The sequence below is a fragment of the Bemisia tabaci genome, chromosome 2 (genome assembly GCF_918797505.1).
Source record: "Bemisia tabaci chromosome 2, PGI_BMITA_v3".
Lineage (NCBI taxonomy): Eukaryota > Metazoa > Arthropoda > Insecta > Hemiptera > Aleyrodidae > Bemisia > Bemisia tabaci.
The window spans coordinates 39,493,866-39,515,194 of record NC_092794.1 but is presented as its reverse complement, the minus strand read 5'-3'; the positions used below and the strand labels follow the sequence as shown (position 1 = coordinate 39,515,194).

At 44.4% G+C, this 21,329-nt stretch overlaps 2 protein-coding genes across 9 annotated transcripts in view; one reads left to right on the top strand and one right to left on the bottom strand.

Moving 5' to 3' along the window:
* LOC109039198 (uncharacterized) overlaps nucleotides 1-21,329 on the bottom strand; it is a 223,966-nt gene that overhangs the window by 94,461 nt on the left and 108,176 nt on the right. The gene's annotated exons all lie outside the window — the stretch shown is intronic.
* Nucleotides 1,662-8,226, top strand: LOC140224087 (uncharacterized). Its single transcript, XM_072297291.1, has 2 exons — nucleotides 1,662-2,733; nucleotides 2,808-8,226. Exon 2 carries the CDS (start codon nucleotides 3,795-3,797, stop codon nucleotides 7,860-7,862), a length of 4,068 nt encoding a protein of 1,355 aa, XP_072153392.1. The 5' UTR covers nucleotides 1,662-2,733; nucleotides 2,808-3,794; the 3' UTR covers nucleotides 7,863-8,226.

Here is a 21,329-nt window from a genome sequence, read left to right as displayed (position 1 = left end):
CGGTGAAATGCTGTGCTTCAAGTGCAGGGCGGAAATGCTGGATAGCTTCATAGACCCCAAGTAGCTCTCTGTGAGGCGTGGGCCATTCTTGCTGTTTTGGCGTGAGTTTCTTGGAGAAGAAACCGAGGAGTTGCCAGACATCATTGACTTTTTGCTGCAGGCAGTCACCTACGCTCTGTTTGGAGGCCTCAGTGAAGAGACCTATGCTGAGCGGAGCGTCTGATACAGCGTGAGCCAGGAGAGTGGCGTCTCCGAGGCTCTTTTTGCAGGCTTCCAAATCTGCTAACAAGGACGGTGTCCAGTTGATCGTCTGGTTTCCTTTGAGGCCAGAAAGAGAGGCGTGTAGGGAGGCTTCGTTAGCGGCGGCTTTGGGTAGGAAACGTCGGTAGAAGTTGACCATGCCTAGAAACCTTCGGAGTCCCTTGGCGTCTTTCGGAGGCGGAAATTCCATCAGGGCAGTGATTCTGTCTGGAAGCGGGCGGATGCCTTCGGCGGAAACTTCGTAGCCGAGGAAAGAGAGAGAGGGCACGCTGAATACACTTTTCTTGGCGTTGATGAGTATGCCATACTCAGAGAGTCGTTGGAATAGGACCCGCAAGTGTACGTCATGTTCAGCTTGTGTGCGGCTGTAGATCAGGGCATCGTCGAGGTACGCAAAGCAAAAGTCGAGACCTTGCAGTACTTCGTCGATAAATCTTTGGAATGTTTGGCCTGTGTTCCGTAAGCCGAAGCTCATTTAAGGGAACTCGAATATACCAAACGGTGTTAGTAGGGTGAAAATGGGAATTTGAGAACAGTAAATTATCCAACAGCGTTGCATGATTGTGCAGAAAAATATGAATTAAATTACAGCGTTGTATAGGGATTATTGTTCAATATGGCAACGCTGTAAAAAGAAAGTATTGCATGTTGCCCCTTCAATATGCGGGTTATGCAATGGTGTAATAATGCCCCTTCATTTTTCGGGTTATGCAATGGTGTATTTTTCAAGATGGCGCAGCAGCGTTGCCGCGTGGTGCACGTAAATAAATGATTTATTTATTGGTGAAATTTTGCAACATTGCATTTTACAGTGTTGCCAGATGGGACAAGAAATTAGTTGATTTTTCCGTACAGTGTTGCCAGATTGTGCAAAAAATTCGGATTTTCGGACTTGTAAAATTTTTCCGTTTTGGAAGACGAAATTTGAAACATTTTTGAGAAAACTTCTTCGTTTTTTAATATTTTAGACCTTTTAGACGTTGGTCTAAAAGGTCTAAAATGCAATTAAATAATTTTTCGATACAATGTTGCCAGATTGTGCAAAAAATTCGGATTTTTGGACTTGTAAAAATTTTCGGTTTCGAAAGACCGTATCTTGCATATGACGGTATCTGATACTGTAGATTAGGGTCTGATTCGGTAAAATTGAAAATTTTTCGGAAAATCACCATCCTCCGATCCGTTGCGGACCGATGCGATTCTTTTCCATCATCGAAGATCGGAAAACTGTACGGATCGAATTTCGATACGACTTTTCGTTTTCGAGATTTCGGACTTGTAAAAATTTTCGGCTTCGGAAGACCGTATCTTGCAGTATGGGCCTGGTATCGGATACTGGAGAATAGGGTCTGATTCGGGAATTTCAATTTTTCAGTAGCGTGCGCTTGGAGATGCGTATCGGGAACCTTGTGTTTTGGGAATGGATATTGCAATGTTCAGTTTGATGAATTAAAAAATTTTTATTATTTTTTATTGGATATTTACAGTTACAGTTTAAAAACAGTTCGCGTTTAGAAAACGCACTAAAAACGTGAGGGTTGTCAACCACAAACATCGGATCCTTCTCCTTCTCCGAACTTTAAATCTACACTTATGTCATCGAGTTTCCGATTGTTATTTTTCCGGGCCATCCTGATGAAACGGAACTTGCAGTCGGATGAAAGGTACTTGGAGTACAGGTACGGTGCGGAGCAAATGAGCGCCAGTAAACTCAAGATGAATAGAAGAACATCCGTCAAGGTAGAGGGTGCGCATTTGATTTCCGGACAGACAGGGCACATTGTGATGTTTGCTTCGGATGAGTTTTCCACCAGTGAGGATTTCACTCCAACAACAGCAATGATGATGGTGATGAGAATTATTTTATCAATCATGATTTCTTCCTTGCGATACTGAGAAGAGAATGCATACTATTTATATGAAATCCAACTGCTAGACCCGCTCTCCTCTCTCTCTTGTGTATAATACTACGCGAATTGCACTTAAAAGTCTACCTATCTTCCAGTCCTCTTCGTCTACTTTCTTGTACCCCTGCTTTAGGAAGTAAATTATTTCGTGCTCGTCTGCGACACGTTCTAGGAGAAGGCAAAATCTTTCCGTTATCTCAACTAAGCCGTAACACCCGACGGGATCGGAAGTGTCTATTGAGCTGAGTTTAAGATGGTGGAATAACTTGTCAGGAAAAAGGAGTCGGGCAAACTTGTTCAAAAGCTCTGCTCGTATTCCTGTAAATTTGAAAGTGAGAGCCTCATATACCATATCCAAGGTGTTCATCGCTCTGATCGATTGTGATTTGAGGGTTGGAGCGTCCATACTTGACGAGTTCTTGTTTTGAAATGATCGATCACACTTCCTCGACACTATTTATACGTTCCCCCGACTCGCATTGATAATTTTCCCACTTGTATGAAAGCGTAGTTTTATATTGCGACTACAAATTATGACTACACAGTTAGGACTCAACAGTGACAGGTGATGAGTGCACTTAAGACGATAAAGGGAAAAGTAATCTCAAGTACACTTGAGAAAATTTAGCACTCAGACAGACTCGAGTGGGCGTTATCGAGGAAGAGGCACTTAAGTGGTGGATAACAATGTTGCAGCGTTCGAGTGCACTCGAACCACTCTGGCTAATGCAACTTTCTCGCCTCTTGCATCAGCTACTCGAACCACTCTGGCTGATGCAACTTTCTCGCCTCTTGCATCACCTACTCGAACCACTCTGGCTGATGCAACTTTCACTTGCAAGAGGCGAGAATGTTGCATCAGCCAGAGTGCGATAAGACTCTTATAAAAAGTCAAGCGCAGTAGGTAGGGGAATCATTATGTCTTCGCCTTCGTGGATAATAGTTTCGCCGCCAGCGTCCCCAGTGTCCAGTGCTAACGTAATCGACCTAATCGAGTCGGACAAATTATGACGACATAGTTTGTCCGAGTGAAACCGAGTTTGGTGATTATCAAATACTACTATATTTACTCCGTGGTAAATTATAACTCTACATAAAAGTGTAATTTATGTTACGACTTATGACGACATAGTAAACCGCGGTAAATTATAACTCTACATAAAAGTGTAATTTATGTTACGACTTATGACTACACAGTTTGCCCGAGTGAAACCGAGTTTGGTGATTAACAAATACTACTATATTTACTTTGAGGTAAATCATGAGTCTACAGTTTCTTTCCGCTCGGTGAGGAAACTATATATATTTACCTCCGCGTAGAAAACTCGTCAGTCTCACTTTTGATGATATTGGAAACCCTCGAGCTTACAATAGTATTCACATGTTCACTCTGAAATCTTTTCAGAGAACAGAATCTTACAAACGAGAAAATAGTGTTGATTTTCCGTTCTGACGAAATCAGAAAATCTCGAGCTTATAATAGTATAAAACTTTGAGCTTAAAATAGTATTCACTTGTTCGCTCTGAAATCTTTTCAGTGAACAGAATCTAGCAAACCTAAAGCAAGTGTAAGTTTTCTTTTCTGACCGACTCGGAAGACTTCGAGCTTAAAATAGTATCTTTATCATGGCTGCTCAAGAACAGAATGTTGAAACTTTCATCCAATGTGATATTTGTGATGAATTTTATAAACAAGGTGAAAAGCATGAACATGGTGCGGAACAAATTAAGAAGGAGGAGGGTATCAACGATGAAACGTATATTAAACAGGAGCTCAACGCGCTCATCCAATGTGATATTTGTGATGAATTTTATAGACAAGGTGAAAAGCACGAACATGGTGCCGAACAAATTAAGAAGGAGGAGGGTATCAACGATGAAACGCACATTAAACAGGAGCACAACGCGCTCATCCATTGTGATCTTTGTGATGAGTTTTATGCGGAGGGAGAGAATCATGAGCAATCTCCCGAACATATTGAAAAGATGTCCACCTCATCACCTACCGATGACAACAACGATCAAGAATATTGTGACACGTGTAAAATATCATACCATAAAAGAGAAAAACATGAAGAATCTGCAAGTCACATAAGAAATTTGTTCGAGATGAAAGTACCGATTGTTCAAGTTGAGACTGCTTGTCAAAGCAGGTTGAAAACATTTTTCATCACAAACTTCCAGCCAGAGAATCTCATCATAGATGAGTACCTCCTATCGGCTAAAGACCTCATAATTAAAAAAATAAAAGAAGAACTCACCGGCGAGGCATTGAAGGTTAATATACTAGTTTACGCCGAGTACGAGAAAGCTGATGATAAGGACAAGGAAGGAATGCAGTTGAAAAAGTTTAAGACTAAAAACGAAGCTATTTTCGCGTCAACGGATCTGGACGAGTATTATGAAAAGTTCAGGGCCAAGATCAATAAAGAGTCATTCGATTTTCACATGAACGGATCCGGGTGGGTGCTGAAGAAGATACAAGGTATGGAGCTACGTATCAACCGCTATTACGCGTTACATCGAGGAGGAACGTATATTAAGCTGCCATTTTCGACGAAGCATGTTGTCAATGTAAATAACGGTGCATTAAACGATTGTTTCCTGTACGCAATGTTGGGAAAGTTTCTCCCAGTCGAAGAGAAAAATAAACATCGTCCGGAAAAATATTTAAATCTGTTCGATCGTTACGATTTCTCGGACGTTCGATTACCCACGAGCATAGATGACATTATCAAATTCGAGAAAAGGAACAACGTATCGGTTTCGGTATTTGGCCTCCGTGAGAGTTTGGTGTCCAACAAGAAAAATTATACAGTTTACCCAATTAAAGTTGCCGACCCGGAGAGAGAGGACCACACCGACCTACTATGTCTCTCAACCCCCGTACCTTTAAGTTACCATTATTGCTGGATCAGTAACTTTGAACAACTTGTACGTAATCAGTTGACAAAATATCATCATCGTATCTACATCTGCAAGAAATGCTTTACGTACAAGTACTCGATGGAGGAATTGAATCAACATAAAGTTCTTTGCTCTTTAGTAAGCAAAGACGCATTCCTAGCTTCATTTCCAGACGAGCGATACCTCAAATTCGAAAATCACCACAAGGAAATAAAACATAATTATGTAATTTATGCAGACTTTGAAGCCTACTTGGAACAAATTCATGGTGACTCGGAGCATCCAGCGTCTGCGTATAGGCGGCACATCTCAAATTCTTACGCTTACCTCCTCGTCACGGAGGATCCCGAATTTAAAATGACGGAACCGAAACTGTACCGTGGCGAAGAGGCACATATCAAATTTCTGGACGATATAATCACTCTCGTAGGAAGAATTAGTGAGAGTTACAATGACAAAGAGAGTAAAATAATAATGACACATGAAGACCGGGTCACATTTGAAGCGGAAAATAGGTGTGGACATTGCGAGGTGGATTTCTCACAACCAGGTATCGTAAAGGTAAGGGATCATGACCATCAAAAGAGAGCGGGAGGGAAAACAAGGTCCAATTATCGAAAAGCCTTATGTTCAAATTGCAATCTTATTTTCCGACATGAGAAATGTGTTAGAGTCGTCCTGCACAATGGTAGCAGGTATGATTTCCACGAGGTAGTGCTGGCTCTGAACAAATATCCTCATCGCGTCGAAATAATACCACACACGGAGGAAAATTACATCAGTATGACGGTCCATCTGGGAAACAGGTTTTCGATCAAGTTCATCGACTCGTTCCGATTCCTCCCCGCATCGTTGGATAAACTGGTTCAGACGATCCCGCGCGAATCTTTCGTTCGCACGAGGAAACTCACTCGCACAGACAATGAGTTCGACATGGTTTGTCGGAAAGCTCCGTTCCCGTACGATTACGTTGACAATCCGGCCAAGCTGAACGAGACGCGTCCACCACCGCGAGAGGCTTTCTTCAACACCCTGACTCAAACGGACATCTCTGAAGAAGAATACGAACGGTTTCTCCAAGTTTGGCAAACTTTCAATTTCCGTAATCTCGGCGAGTATTCAGATTTCTACTTGCGACTCGATGTGTGCCTCCTCAGCGATGTGTTCGAGGAGTTCCGACTGTTTGGAATAAAAAATTATAGTTTGGACTGTGCCAATTACCTGACGCTACCCAGTTTCGCTTTCGACGCCTTCCTAAAAATAACTAATGTGAAAATTCAACTCTTCAATGATATGGATATGGTATTCATGATTATGAGCTCAATCCGAGGTGGGATAACACAGGTGGTGAAACGGCACGCTCTTGCAAACAATCCTTTGATACCGGATCAGTTTGATCCTAAAAAACCAGTGAACTATATACAATACTTGGATGTGACGGCACTTTACGCACACACCATGAGAAAGCATCTGCCCTACGATAACTACACTTGGGTCCCGGAAGGAGAAGAGTTGCTAACTCTGGCGAAAACTATAATCAACCATCCCGACGACGCTCCTTTCGGGTACATACTCGATGTAGATATTGAATATCCAGAACACCTCCACGACCTGCACAAGGACCTTCCGTTCTTGTGCAAGAACGAAATACCACCATCGGGAGCGGGGAAATGTACGAAACTATTGACGACTCTAGCTAATAAAAACAACTATGTTATCCACTATGTAATGTTGAAAGAAGCGCTCGGTCAGGGATTAAAACTCCAGCGCGTCAACCGGGCCATCAAATTCCGTCAGGCTCCTTTCTTGGCACCCTTCATCGAGCTGAACGCCCGGTTGAGACGGGACGCTACGAATCCGTTCCACCAAACGCTCCTGAAACTGTGCAGCAACGCTTGCTACGGAAAATTTATCGAGAACCCGTTGAAGCGAAAGAATATTAAATTGGGTACAAACAGCAGACAGATATTGAAAGCCATCTCACGGGTCGATTTCGTAGATCGCACGATTTTCGCAGAAGAATTGGTAGCAATCCATTTACGGAGAACAGAGGTCGTCATAGACAGACCAATGATTGTTGGTTTTTCAATCTTAGATCTGAGTAAAGTACACATGTATCAATACCACTATAATCACATGCTTAAGAAGTACAATCCCGACCAAGTTCAACTTCTCTATATGGATACGGACTCGTTCATTTACGAGTTGACTACACCGAACGTCTACGATGATATGATGTTAGATCTACACTTGTACGACACCTCCAACTTCCCAGAAGGTCATCAATGTCGCAGAGCGACAAACCGTAAAGTAATGGGTAGTTTTAAGGATGAAACGGGTGGAATACCCATTGCTGAGTTTGTCGCGCTGCGACCCAAGATGTATGCGTATCGTTTTAGCGACGGGGAAACAGAGAAAAGGGCAAAAGGGATATCAACACCAGTGGTAAGATCGCTAAACTTTGCCAATTTTCTCACAGTATTAAAAGATCCTGAATCGAGAATGACCGCCTCGATGCGCAGGATCGGGGCGCGGAAACATCAACTATACTCCTTCGAAACTACAAAAAGAACCCTCTCCGGCTTAGACGATAAACGTTGTATTTTAGAAGACGGTGTTAGCACTGTTCCTTGGGGTCATCGTGACATCGACGACGACGATCCTTGCATGGTGGATGAAAGTTGCGGAGCCGAGACCGATTTGAGAAAAATCCTCGCTGTTAAACAACTTCGTATAAATAGTATAGATAATTCTGGAGAACTGTCAGTTAAGAAACCTCGAATTTGAAAATAGGAACATCCTCGCTGTTAATTAACCTCGTATAAATAGTATAAATAATTCTGCTGGAGAACCGTCAGTTAAGAAACCTCGAATTTGAAAATAGTAAAAGTGCAACTAACGGAACGAACAAATGATGGCTTGTCTCGATGTACAAGGTTTTTGGAGCCAAGGAAATTTCATCGTCAAAGAGTTTGGTCTTGTGGACATGAAGTGTACTCAAACTGAACTCTATTTATTCAAACCTCCGTTCCCGAGCAGCATGTTGAGCGCTAAAGACGTTGTGACAAACAACTGGTTAACACGCAATTATCATCACTTGGAATGGGAAAGCGGGTTTCTCGAGTACGATGAATTCACTTCAAAAATGAATCGCATCGGGAACCGCTACGATGTACTTTATGTTAAAGGTGAACAAAAACGAAATTTCATTAAGGGTTTCGTGCCGGAAAAATGTATCGTTGTAAATTTGGACACTAAAGATTGTCCGTCCTTGCGACTATTGGCTCGTTGGTCGACAGCATATACGTGTCCTTTAGTACATCCATTCTGCGCTATGTCGAACGCATTCCGATTGTGTATGTGGATGTCGGAATCTTTTTATCGTGATTATTTCAAAGATGAAATCATGCAAGAGCAGGAGAAGATTATAGTGGCAGACGAACAAAGGAATCACCCCGATAATAATAAAGGAGTAGTAGATGAACAGTCAGATTGAACGAACCGAAATATTGCGGACGAAAAGTGAAATCATCCGTGCTTAATATAGCAGACAAATTGTCGAATCAACCCGACTTAATACATATATAAGTAGCACACGAAAAGTGGAATCATTCGCAGACGAATTATCGAAGCGAAATATAGCAGTCGAAAATTGAAATCATCCGTGCTTAATATAGCAAACAACTTGTTTCACTCGAAATATTTAGCGCACGAAAATTGGAATCATTTGTACCTTGAAAGAACTGACGACATGGAAGTTTTCAACAATTCAATCTTGATCGTCAACGCTAAAGAGCTGACTGTAAACGCCCGCTACAAGATGAACAAACTCATCAAAATACCAACCAAGTACGGGATCACCGTTGCCGCTGATATCACCTTCGAGAATCATCATCGTCTCCTCTTCCTACCTTCGCACATTACGAACCGTTTGACGGACGATGCAATTCAGGATATCAACGCTGGATCCTTCGATCTCATCTACGAAGGCCCGATCGGAAGAACATATAAATTCGCACTCGTTCCAAACGTTGCAGCTTGATTTATATTGTATGTATTATTGTATTCTTTGTAAATGATGTAATGTTTGAAAAAAAAAAATAAAATAAAATAAAAAAATAAAAAAAAAAAAAAAAAAAAAATAAACATGTTATTTTTTTTTTTTTTAATTTTTGCTTAAGATCAATCCAATTGCCTCACGGTTCCGTGCAGTAGTTCGTACGAATACTTCACAGGTGTGATCAGAATCACCTGGGCTGTGGTGTTGGCCGGGAAATTCTCTTTTACCACAACGGTCAACGTGATATCTACCGGAGCTGTTTTTAGATCTTCACCTTGAACGCATTTGATGACAAAAATCGCGCGATCTTTGAAATGTTCATAAAACATAGCTGGCTCGCAGAGTTTCTCACCTTTCCAGTAGTCTCTCATAAAATCGGTGTAGTTCAGATAGGCGTGATGATAATCCATACTCGAGAAATCGTAGATCGTATCAACTTGAGGAAACCGACGCTCACCGATTTGAACGCTGACCGAGCGCACATTTACATGGTCGAAACGAGAGGAATCCTTCAGGTGATTGTCCCGTCGATCCGTTTGAAATACCAACACCACGAATTTGGGCTTGTGCCTGCTGGTGGTTCTTACGCTCCATTTGAACGTCTTGGTCGGAAAAATCCCAGGGATGTCGTGCGATTCCCAATTCATGTAACCGAAACTCATCTTGTCGTTCTTCTTCATCTTGAGCAAGATTTGTTTTTCCAGTTCCAACGTGAATTTGACGACGGGAATCTCCCAATAGATTTCGATTATTTTAAATTTGATGGTGTAACCGTCCGCGGTCGCCGCGTCGGTGATATAATATGCGTTCTTATCCGTACCACTGCGCACTAGGATCAACTCTTGCGAGCATCTGACTAGAACGTCTTTGAAATGTACTGCGAATCCGCTGAGTGTAGACAACGGTACGATTGCGGAGAAAGTTTGATTCGCCGTTGTGTAATCCCATTCGGTCCATGAATGAGTGATGTCACAAAACCCGGCAGTTGCGAGTCCCGCGGTTTCCGCTCTAGTGTATGTGAGATAAGTTTTCACGGTCGATGTCACTCCGACACACTGCATGCTATCGACTTCCGTCCCGTTCACTTTATACTGCATACGGTCGAACATGTACTGGATATAATTGTTAGCCAATTTGAATGGAGGTTTTGTAGCATCTGCGGCGGCTCCAGGATTTTTCTCGAGTTTCACTTCTACACACATGAAGATCCTCGAATCTTGAGGCACGGTGATCAGACCGTGGGTATCGGGGGTGAACCGGATCGAATCGTTGTTTCCACGCCGTTCGTCGACCGGACCGAAACGGATGTATTCGTATTCGATGATCTCTTGTCGCCAAGCTTCCATTTTGTTCTTATTTCGGATTTTTCACCACGAATCCGAGTTGTGTGAGAGCTCTCTTGGAATATTCGCTCAAAGTTTTCCTCTGTTGCTGCTGTTGCTGACAACTAGTCCGTGGATTATCAATACTATTATATGCGAGAGAATTTAGGAACGTATCGTCGTTCTGGATCCTTCGTTTACCCATAAGTTACTGGTCTCACGTGCAGTCGAACTGTCACTTCTTCACCACCGAAATTGATCGCTCTTCCTTGTTGGTCTACTATATTAACGAGCAAACGTTGGATCTTATCACCCAAGACGGGGTAGTAATGAATCGTCGACGGTTGCTCTACCATTTTGAATCCTGGTTCGATATCGGGAGCAAACGCATAAATGTGATGTCCGCGCACACCGTTCACGTATCCACCGTCGGCGATGCTGCATTCGATGCATATCATGTTTACAGGTGAGATGTTGACGCGATAGTCAGCTTCGTGCCATTCGTCCGGTGCCAAGAGACGCTTTCCGAATCCGAGCACCTTACGTAAAGTGCCGGGTCTGCGGAAATCGATCCAGTACTTGGATTTGATGCTTACTTTAAGCGTAGCGTTGTTCGCTTTGAGTTTGATAGCTTCCGCTCCGCCAAGATCTCCCTGCAAGTATTCTTGTATACCCTCGATCTCGTAGGCTCCGATCGGGAAGGAAATTGCCGAGTAATACTCTTCAGGGCTCTCGGAGTAGAAAAGCAGTCTGTTCGTTATATCGATGTTCGGGATGGAATAATAAGTTACAAAACCCGTCAGACCGATCTCGCAAGGTCCGAACAACTCGAGAGGTCTAGGCAGTGCAAACTCGAGAACGTTGCTCCTCCCCGTCAACATGAACGTGTGACATCTTTTCTGAGTTTCCATATTCGGGTTTCGAAAATACTATATATTCCTGGTTTGTTCGAGCCATTCTAAACATCGTTTCCCGCAGACGCTCGAGTTGAAATTTTGTTCGCTATCATAATTGTATCCTATTGTCATCGTTGAGCTACCGCGTGAGCGTAAAATGTATCGCGTAATTTCAACGGGTGGTGGTAAATCACCGAAGCTGTCGTAGTACAATGCGTTACCGCACTTTGAAATCCGGTATGCTGTCCAATGTGTACCGGCTCCATCGCTTCGGTCCAGATTAATGATACCACACTCGGGACGTTTGGGTTTCTTGCTCGCCAATTCATCGATCATGAACACACCGCGGAAATGCGGGATTCGTAATTGTTCTGTCGCAGCGATCCTCAACTCAACATCCGTCATCGCTCGGCGCGGTAGCTCACGGATCAGTTTAAATTCTTTCGGTAAGGTCTCAAGTAAAGTCCGTAACCTTTACGGTACGGTCGCAAGTACAATCCTTCACCGAGGTGTACGTTCTTCTTCAAAGATCCGTCGATGACCGTCTTGATCATTTTCGCTACCGGTGTGATTGTTCGCGCGGCTAGACCGATACTCGTCAGAAGATTCTTGACTCCGGCACCCGTCTTCGGAATAGCCAAGATTCGCTCCGCCGGTTTCTTCTTCGACGCCCCGGCACCCATCTTTGGGAGAGCCAAGATTCGTTCGATCGTCCGCTCCACCGGTTTCGTCTTCTTCTTCGACGCTCTCTTCTTCTTCTTCTTCTTGGGTTTCGGTTTTTTCGCTGCCACCGTCTTGTTTAGTCCCATTCCGAGTTTGGCTTTGAGTTTCATAGCGTTCGTTACGGCGTATGCTGCCGCTCTTTCACCCAACGATGAGTCGGACGCTTTCACACGTTCCCAAGCTCTGTCCGCAAGTATGAGATCGGCTTTGTTCCTCTCGGTGGTGTCTTTGGTCTTACTGTAAGCGATGTCGTGGGACTTGCAAGCTTCGTCGAGCGGATTTATACCCGGATCTCCGCGTTTCAATCGTTCTGCGAGGCGAGTGCCCGGTCCGCAGTACCTGTAGTCGCCCGGTAAGTGTAGTTCGAACGGTAGTGAATTTATCAACGAGTTTAACAGTCCACGTCCTCGATTGGTTTTGCTGCAAGTTGATGTTCTTCTCGGTGACATACTCTGACGAAAATCTCCATACTATTTATACGGAGAAGTAAAAAAACTGTCCGATAAAATAGGGAACGAATACGATGCGACTCGTCAAGCAAAGAAAGTCACTGCGAGTCCGGAACCTCGACAAACGGAAGAAGCAAAATGAAAACCGACGACAACGACGACGACACAGTGAACTGTTACCGAACAGTATCCGTTGCATTGTCGTTGGACCGTCCAACTGCGGTAAAACAAACGTGATGGTTTGCTTGCTACAACATCCGAACGGATTGAAGTTCCGCAACGTGTACTTGTACTCCAAGACACCGTTCCAACCCAAGTACGAAGAACTGCGTCGGATATTCGACGGAATCGACGGTCTCGGATACAACGTCTATTCGGACACGGCCGAGATTGTTCCACCAAACGATGCCGCATCAGACTCGGTCTTCATTTTCGATGATGTCGCTTGTGACAAACAAAATGCGATGCGGGAATATTTCAGTATGGGAAGACACAGCTCGGTCGACAGTTTCTACTTGTGTCAAACTTATTCTCGCATACCGAAACAATTGATTCGCGATAACGCTAACCTGCTCGTAGTTTTCAAACAGGACAATACAAACTTGCGACACATCTACGACGATCACGTCAACACAGATTTCACGTTCGAAGATTTCAGACACATCTGCTCGGTGTGCTGGCAGGACAAGTACGGGTTTTTAGTCATCGATAAAGATAGTAATAAGAACGAGGGAAGGTACCGGAAAGGCTTCGATACTTTTATTGAACAAGATGGATAACTTATCGTTGTCGACGATCGCTCAGAAATACGGTAGTATCGATAAAATCCGTCAAGATATCAAACGGAAGTTAAATACCATTCGCACCGGAGAGGCGGACGCTCAGGTGACGTTGAAGAAAGTTTTCAAACCGTTGACAGATCCGCTCGCAGCGTTGCAGAAAACTGTGTCGTCGTCGTCGTCAACTCCCGCACTTGTCGCTGCTCCTCAGGAAAAGAAAACCAAGATCGAAGCTTCAAAATCGGAAACGAAAGATGGAACAACGTTTGTTGATAGTTTATTTGCTTCGTTCGGATCACCGAAAAATATAAACAACGATGATGATGATGACGATTCAAAGGAGGATGATGATGATGACGATGATGAATCGTTCCAAGATGCAACGGGTAAAGAACAAACAACGAGTCGCACTGAAGACGATGACGTCAATTCTCGAAACACAATCACTGCCCCGCACGTACAGTTTTACTTGGACGATCTGGAGAAACAACCGAAACAATCCGATACCACGTATGGTGTGCGGAAAGCGATCAACGGAAACTATCTTATCGGAAACCGAACCATAAGTTTCGATTCGGACGGACGACTAATCTTGGACGGTGGCGATGAGGTGTTCGAACCGACACCCGGGTTCTTGGAGCTCATTTTTAAGAAACATCCGCGTAATTACACAGCAGATGATCGTGCTAATTTCCAACGAGTAGTTACGCTCACCAATGCGCATTGGAGGAATCATCATCCACACGGTAGACCCAACTCGAACCGCAGTCAAAAATACCGCGATCTCATCAAACCTTTGTTCGCTACATCTACTCCGAGATCAACGAGGAAGTCATCGCGTAAAAAACTGAAGAAAGGCTCCGGTATGAAAATTCACCGTGCGAAACGGGAACTCGTCTATTGGGACGATCCGAACGAATTGGTCCAACGTCTCGTTTTACTTGTAGCTTCGAAACAAGCTGGTCACACCGATCACGATCGTGAAATTCTGAGTATCGTCGAAGAGCTTCGCGAAGCAGATTACATCCACTAAATATAGGTTCCGCACAAAAATGAGTCACACCGACCGGTTTGGAAGATCGAAAGGGACTTACGTTCGCAACACGAAGCAAGGTCTCAAAGGTGACGGTTTCTTACTGGATCCGGACGGGAATTATCTCGTATCCAACAAACGGATCCGACAACTGCAAGATCCCGAAGAGGATACCGACGCCGTGAACAAACAATGGACAGACTCGAGGTGGACGGAAGCTATGAATTCGACACAGCTTTGTTTGGAGAAAATGGAAGAATACAAAAGTATCGCGCAACGACTCGAGACGAAATTATCACGACTGGAAAATAGAATCAGTCAACTAGAGGTTGTGAATCGAATGAAAGGAAAATAGTGTTGCGATGAGTCACACGGACGGTTTTGGCCGATCGAAATTCCGCCGCGGTCCAAAAGGTGACGGATTCTCACTGGATTCCGACGGAAATTATATCGTATCGAACAAACGGATTCGTCAAGTGCAAGATCCCGAAAGCGATGAGGATGCGGTGAACAAACAATGGTCCGAACGGAAGTGGAAGGAAGCCATGAAATTAGCTCAACACTGTCTGGAGCGTATCCACCAACTTCAGCAATCTTACAATCGTCTGGTTAAAATAGTAGCATCGAAACAGCATTTGAATCGAGAGAGCGGACGACGTCGACGGTAAATATCATGTCGGCAGAAAAACGTGGGATCGTCGAGGAGCTACATAAACCTGCACGACGAAACTATCCGCGTCGTAAAGTACGGATTCTCGGATTGTTCGATTTGTGGCAAGCCGATCTCGTCGAGATGCAACCGTACGCCTCGGTCAACAAAGGATACAGATATCTCCTCACCGTCATCGACGCGTGCTCGAAAAAGGCGTGGGCCGAACCGCTCAAATCGAAAACGGCCGCGGATGTTTCTTATGCTCTGCAACGCGTTCTCAAAGCAGCCGGAAAGTCACCGAAACATTTACAAGTCGACATGGGCTCGGAATTCTACAACTCCAAATGTCAGGCATTGATGAAGCGTCACCAAATCAATATGTACAGCTCGTTCTCGACAACCAAAGCCTCCATTGTCGAGCGATTCAACCGAACGCTCAAAACTAAGATGTGGAAAGAGTTTAGCGCGCAAGAATCTTACAAGTGGGTAGATCTATTACCGAAACTCATCCGTGAATATAACGGGAGCGTTCATCGCACAATCGGGATGAAACCGATCGATGTCACCGAAAAGGATGTACCGATGATCCTGGAAAAGCTTCGTGGACCGCCGCTGAGTAAAATCGAAAAGAGACGTCTGGCCAGACGAAAACTGAATGTCGGTGATCACGTCCGGATCTCGAGACTCAAAGCCATGTTCGAGAAAGGATACACACCGAATTGGAGCACGGAAATTTTCAAGATTGTCAGCGTCAATCCCACCGTTCCGATCACGTACGATCTGAAAGACGCACACGATACGATCATCAAAGGAAAATTTTACCGCGAAGAACTCCAACCCACCAACTATAAAGATACGTTCCTGGTGGAAAAAATTCTGCGTCGCAAGAAAAACCAGGTCTTTGTCAAATGGTTGGGTCTGGACGCGAGTCACAATAGTTGGATCGATAGTAAGGATTTCGTATAAATAATAATATGCAACGTGTTTGCGTTTTCTAAACGTGTTTGCGTTTAAAAAACGTGTTTGCGTTTTTTAAACGTGTTTGCGTTTTCGAAACGTGTTTTGCGTTTTCGAAACGTGTTTGCGTTTTCAAAACGTGTTTGCGTTTTCGAAACGCGAACTGTTTGAAACTGTAAATATCGAATAAAAAAATTTTTGATTCATCAAACTGTTGAACATTGTAATATCCATTCCAAGCGCACACTAGTACAAAATTTGAAATTACCGAATCAGACCCTAATCTACAGTATCTGATACCGACACATATGGAAAGATACGGTCTCTCGAAACGGAAAAATTTTACAAGTCCGAAAATCCGAATTTTTTGCACAATCTGGCAACACTGTACGGAAAAATCAACTAATTTCTTGCCCCATCTGGCAACACTGTAAAATGCAATGTTGCAAAATTTCACCAATAAATAAATCATTTATTTACGTGCCCCGTTCGGCAACGCTGCTGCGCCATCTTGAAAAATACACCATTGCATAACCCGAAAAATGAAGGGGCATTCATACACGATTGCATAACCCGCATATTGAAGGGGCAACATGCAATACTTTCTTTTTACAGCGTTGCCATATTGAACAATAATCCCTATACAACGCTGTAATTTAATTCATATTTTTCTGCACAATCATGCAACGCTGTTGGATAATTTACTGGCCTCAAGTCGCCATTTTCACCCTACTGGTGTTGTGATGGCCGTCTTCGGGATGTCGTCAAAATTGACTGGTATCTGCGTGTAGGCCTTCACTAGATCGATCTTGGAGAACACTTTGCATCCTCCCAGGTTTTGACTGAGGTCATGGATGTGCCGAACTGGGTATTTTTCGGGGATTGTGCGTGCGTTCAGCGCGCGGAAATCTCCGCATGGACACCAGCCGTCGGGTTTCTTGGGTACCATGTGCAAGGGAGAGGCTCAAGGGCTCCCGGAGCGTCTTGCAGTACCGTCCTTGACCATCGCTTCAAATTTGGCTTTGGCGATGCGAAGTCGATCAGCTAGGAGTCCTCGTGGACGACAGGATTCTGGAGGGCTAGGGGTCGTCCGAATATGATGGCAAGTGGAATGCTTGGGTTGTCTTGAAACACCGGAAGGACGGGAGGGCTCAGGGAACTCGGCCAGGATTACGCAGTCTTTGGAGGCGGTAACAGCCTTGACGCTTTCTTAAAAAACTTTTGCCAGTTGGTAGTGCGTTTTGAGGCCTGTGATGTTGTCCACCAGGGTCTTGTTGTGACAGTCAGGAAGCAACTGAAACTTAGCGAGGAAATCGGAACCAATGATCGGGGTCGGCACGTCGGCGATGACAAACTTCCAGTCAAAATCACGGCATAAACCGAGGTGTAGATTGAGTGGAATGTGACCATAAGTCCGGATTGTAGAGTCATTTGCTGCGCTGAGTTCATAGCCAGTTTCTTGCATATTTTGCTGGACGAACCGCCGGGGGTAGCAGGAGACGTCTGAGCCGGTGTCGACCAGAAATCGCTTCTTGCTGCGGGTGTCGGTGACAAAGAGGCGGTTGGATTCTGTGGAGCAACCAGCGGCCGCCACTACTGGTTGCCGGTGGAGTTTGTCGGCGTGGACTTGGATTTGTAACTGCAAGGTTGACGGCATGCACGTGCTTCATCGCCAAACTTGTGATGGTAAAAGCAGACACCATTGCGACGGTCGTTTTTGGAGCGAGAACGGGATCGTGACCGTGAGCGAGATAGGTCGCGATGCAACTTTTTCTGGCCCATTTCAAGCTGGTCGAGTCGTTCTGTTAAAGCCAAGAGCATCTTCTCCAGTTTGGATGTTTCAGGCTCAGGTGGTGCGGTAGCGGCACAGACAGATGGAGCCGGGACAACTTCCAAAATTCGGTCGGCGATTTTGGCCAGTTCATCGAGTGACGTTTCTTGGGAGTGCGTTTGTAAGATAGCTTGTGCTTGGCGAGGTAAACGTTGCAGCCAGAGTGTCTTCAGGAGCTGCTCATCTACTTTCGTAGTGCCAGTTAACGCTTTTAGCCTACGCAAAAATTGCGAAGGTGTGCTATCGCCTAGGTCTGCTTCAGTGAGTAGTTGTCGAACGCGGTGCGTTTCCGATTTGGACAGGCGAAGAATTAGCTCGGCTTTTAGCTTGGAGTATGGCGTGTCAGTGGGAGGTGAAACGAGAATGTCCTCCACTTCGTTGGCGACACGGGTTTCCAGTTGAGATGATACAAGAGAGTACCGCATCATCTCGCCTGTAATGCTCCAAACTGTAAAAATAGATTCTACCTGTGAAAACCGTAGCTGCGAATTTTAAAGATTAAAAGGAGGTAGCTTGATGTTTTTCTTTTCGCCAGTGTTAGCGGTGGGGATGGCGGGTTGCCTTTTAGCGAGTTCGGCCTGGTGGAAATTCATATCCTCTCGCATTATTTTTATCTGATCGAGACGGGCCAGATATTTGTCGTTCACTGCCTTGAGTGCTGGATCGATGTCGTCAAAATTCTCTCCTCCTGAAGCCATGCTGAGGAGTGTCCAGTTGGTAAAAGAAGCGGTAACTTTCATTGGCAACGGAATGAGGATGAAGTAAGCTTAGGTGCAAAAGATGACGATGTCCCTGGATGAATGTTCAGAAGGATAGGCGTGTTCGGAGTCGGAGGCCACCACTGAGGGTGCTCGAAACTTGGTGGCCCTAAGAAGGGCCGTTTTAGAGAGTGAAGGGTCTGAGCGGTGCTAGAACAAGCGGGAGCGCTAGGCAGTGCCGGAACGTGTGGCCGCGGGACAGTGTCAACGTAAGGTGAAATGTGGTGCCGGAAGTCGGCCGCTATATAGCGCCGTGCGCTGGGAGCGGGAGCCAATGGGAGACCAGAGCGGTGAGCGCGGCAGTGCGAGGCGCTGATTGGTCGATGAAAGTGGCAGGAAAGCTCGGTGAGCTGTGAAACGGGGCCGTACATCTCATGTGCGGTCCCATTTTGGTCAAACTCTGGCTTACGCGTAGAGTTTGCGACCTCCGTTCCGGCACGTTCTTGCTCAGCTTGTTTTGAGTAGCGGCGCGAGGCGAGCTTTCTCGGGGCCGAATATTGGGCCCAATATTCGGTCTTGGCCATGGGTCGCCTCGTCCACTGCTATAAAACAGCTGATCAATCGACGTGCCGGGGTCTAACATTCATGGAAGAGGCCCGCAGCCCTACGCGTAGTAGTCGGAGTTTGAAGTAGTTAGTTAAAGTCTGAAGTAGTTAGTTAAAGTCTGAAATAGTGTGTTTAAAGTCTGAAATAGTGTGTTCAAAGTCTGAAATAGTGTGTTTTGTTGGGAATATATATATATCTCTACCCAAAAATACTCCACCGGCTTGTTCCTCAGCTCTACCCAGCCACCTGAACACCCCCCCCCCCTTACATGGTGGAGGCGCATCATATACATTATTAAAATTAAATGCGGTTCCTCTTTTCCACCCCGAAATTCGGCATTTTGTGCAGTTCCTAGTGGAGGACTATTTGATTATCTCATCGGATTTTAAATATAACATCACGTTAAAGGAACAAGAAATGAAAGATTGTCAGCATATTAAAAATACCACTATTTGCCAGGTAGCTAAGCCAATGATATCCTGTAGAGTTCATTCGTGTGAATTTGACTTGTTTCACTCCAAAAATATTGATAAATGTAAGAAGCAAATCATACAAAGTGGGGAGGAGTTTTATGAAAAAGTAGGTGGAGATTGGTTGTTTTCCGTGGCTAAACCAGTGGAAGTTCGAATTACTTGCGGATCGACCCACGAGGTGCAGAAATTGTCTGGGGCAGGGTTTTTGAAAAACGTCCGGGACTGTGAAGTTGACTCGGACACGCGGACACTGCAAGCGGGCGTGGATTTAAGCGGGGACGCGATTTTTGGTTGGGTCGGTTTGACTATACCAGATCTGGGTGGGAAGATCTTAACGCAGCCAGAAAGTGATTTGCTTGAGAAAGTCAAGTTGGGGGAAAAGAATTTAGAGGAGCGAGTTAAGGAAAGTGTAGCGAGAGTGAGTAGTCACACTGAGCTAAACGAAGTGTTGGGTCAAATTACAGCGCAATGGGAGCAGAGTTCGTGGGTGTCGACGGAGTGGCATTTGCATGGGTTGACAGTTTCCGTGGGTATACTTTTGATTGTCATTCTTGCACTCGGTCTCTGGATGCGGGCAAAAACGAAACCAAGGGTTTACTGAAAAAATCCCGGTGCCCCCGGCGGTTTCTGCAACTCACGGGTTCTTCTGTAAATTTTTTTTTTCTCGATGGAGATGCTATGCCATTTTAAACAAGTATTTTTTTATTTTTACTTAGAAAAGCGTATGAGGAATGTTTTCTATCAAGAGTGGCGGTAGCCACCCCCGGTCGAGGAAAATGACGTCCTACTAAAGTCCCGATAACAAACGGGTGGCCGACACTCTTAGTCACAGGCAACTCCCTTAACTTGAAAATTGATTCGGTTGGAACTCGACTGCAGCCCAAACGACGGCACGGATTCCTACGATCTTGGTGTCTACGGACGCATCTCAATTAGGACTACAAAGTGGAAGAGTTTCAATAAGATCCATTGAGTTTTCAAAAAGTTATAAGCACTTAATGACCCAAAACAAGGAAAATTTTACTTTTTACTTTGCCGGGAAATTTGAATTTCAAGAATCCAGGGTCCTGAGAAAGTCACTCAAACTCCGCGATAACGGTAAACCTTAGACCCATAAAAGTGGGTACCTAAAGAATCGTCATGTTACCGTGTCCATGGGTTTTTACAGTTTTGTAACATTCCTAGTGATCTTAAAGAGAAATTACGGAAAATACGACTAAACTGCCCGTCATGACCATCTTTAACAACAGATTTCTCGCTTACCCGGCCGCAGATTGTAATGGAGCCTATATAAAAGGCACTCCGTGAAGATGTGAGGATTTCATTTTGCCACATAAAAAAGCGCTTTATCTCACGGATAATCCAGCATCCGCTTACATCCTTCAAAATTTTAGCTATAATTTTTGAATTTAGAAAAAAACCAGTAATATAATGGTTCAACGCCATTGGTTCATTCTGTTCAGGTTCGTCCGAGTTTCGGGAACGAAATTCCTGTCGTCGTTATCAACCTCCATCTACTGTATTTATTTGTGAATAATGAACAGATTTAATTTAAAAGTTCAATTCATTTTAGATCCTAACTAATATTACACACTTATATTATTACGCCCACTTTTATCCCGATACACTACTTCATTGGTTTCTTAAAAATCTCAAGTGATTTCTGGTCGGTCGTTACCAACCTCTTTAACTAGTTGTGAATAGATTTACCTAATTTGGATAAGAGTTTAATTCTTTGTAGATGCTAACTACTATATTTACATACTCATATTATT

What these genes read in the sequence shown, in the direction of transcription:
- LOC140224087 (XM_072297291.1), top strand. Translation starts at nt 3,795, where the DNA reads ATGGCTGCTCAAGAACAGAATGTTGAAACTTTCATCCAATGTGATATT.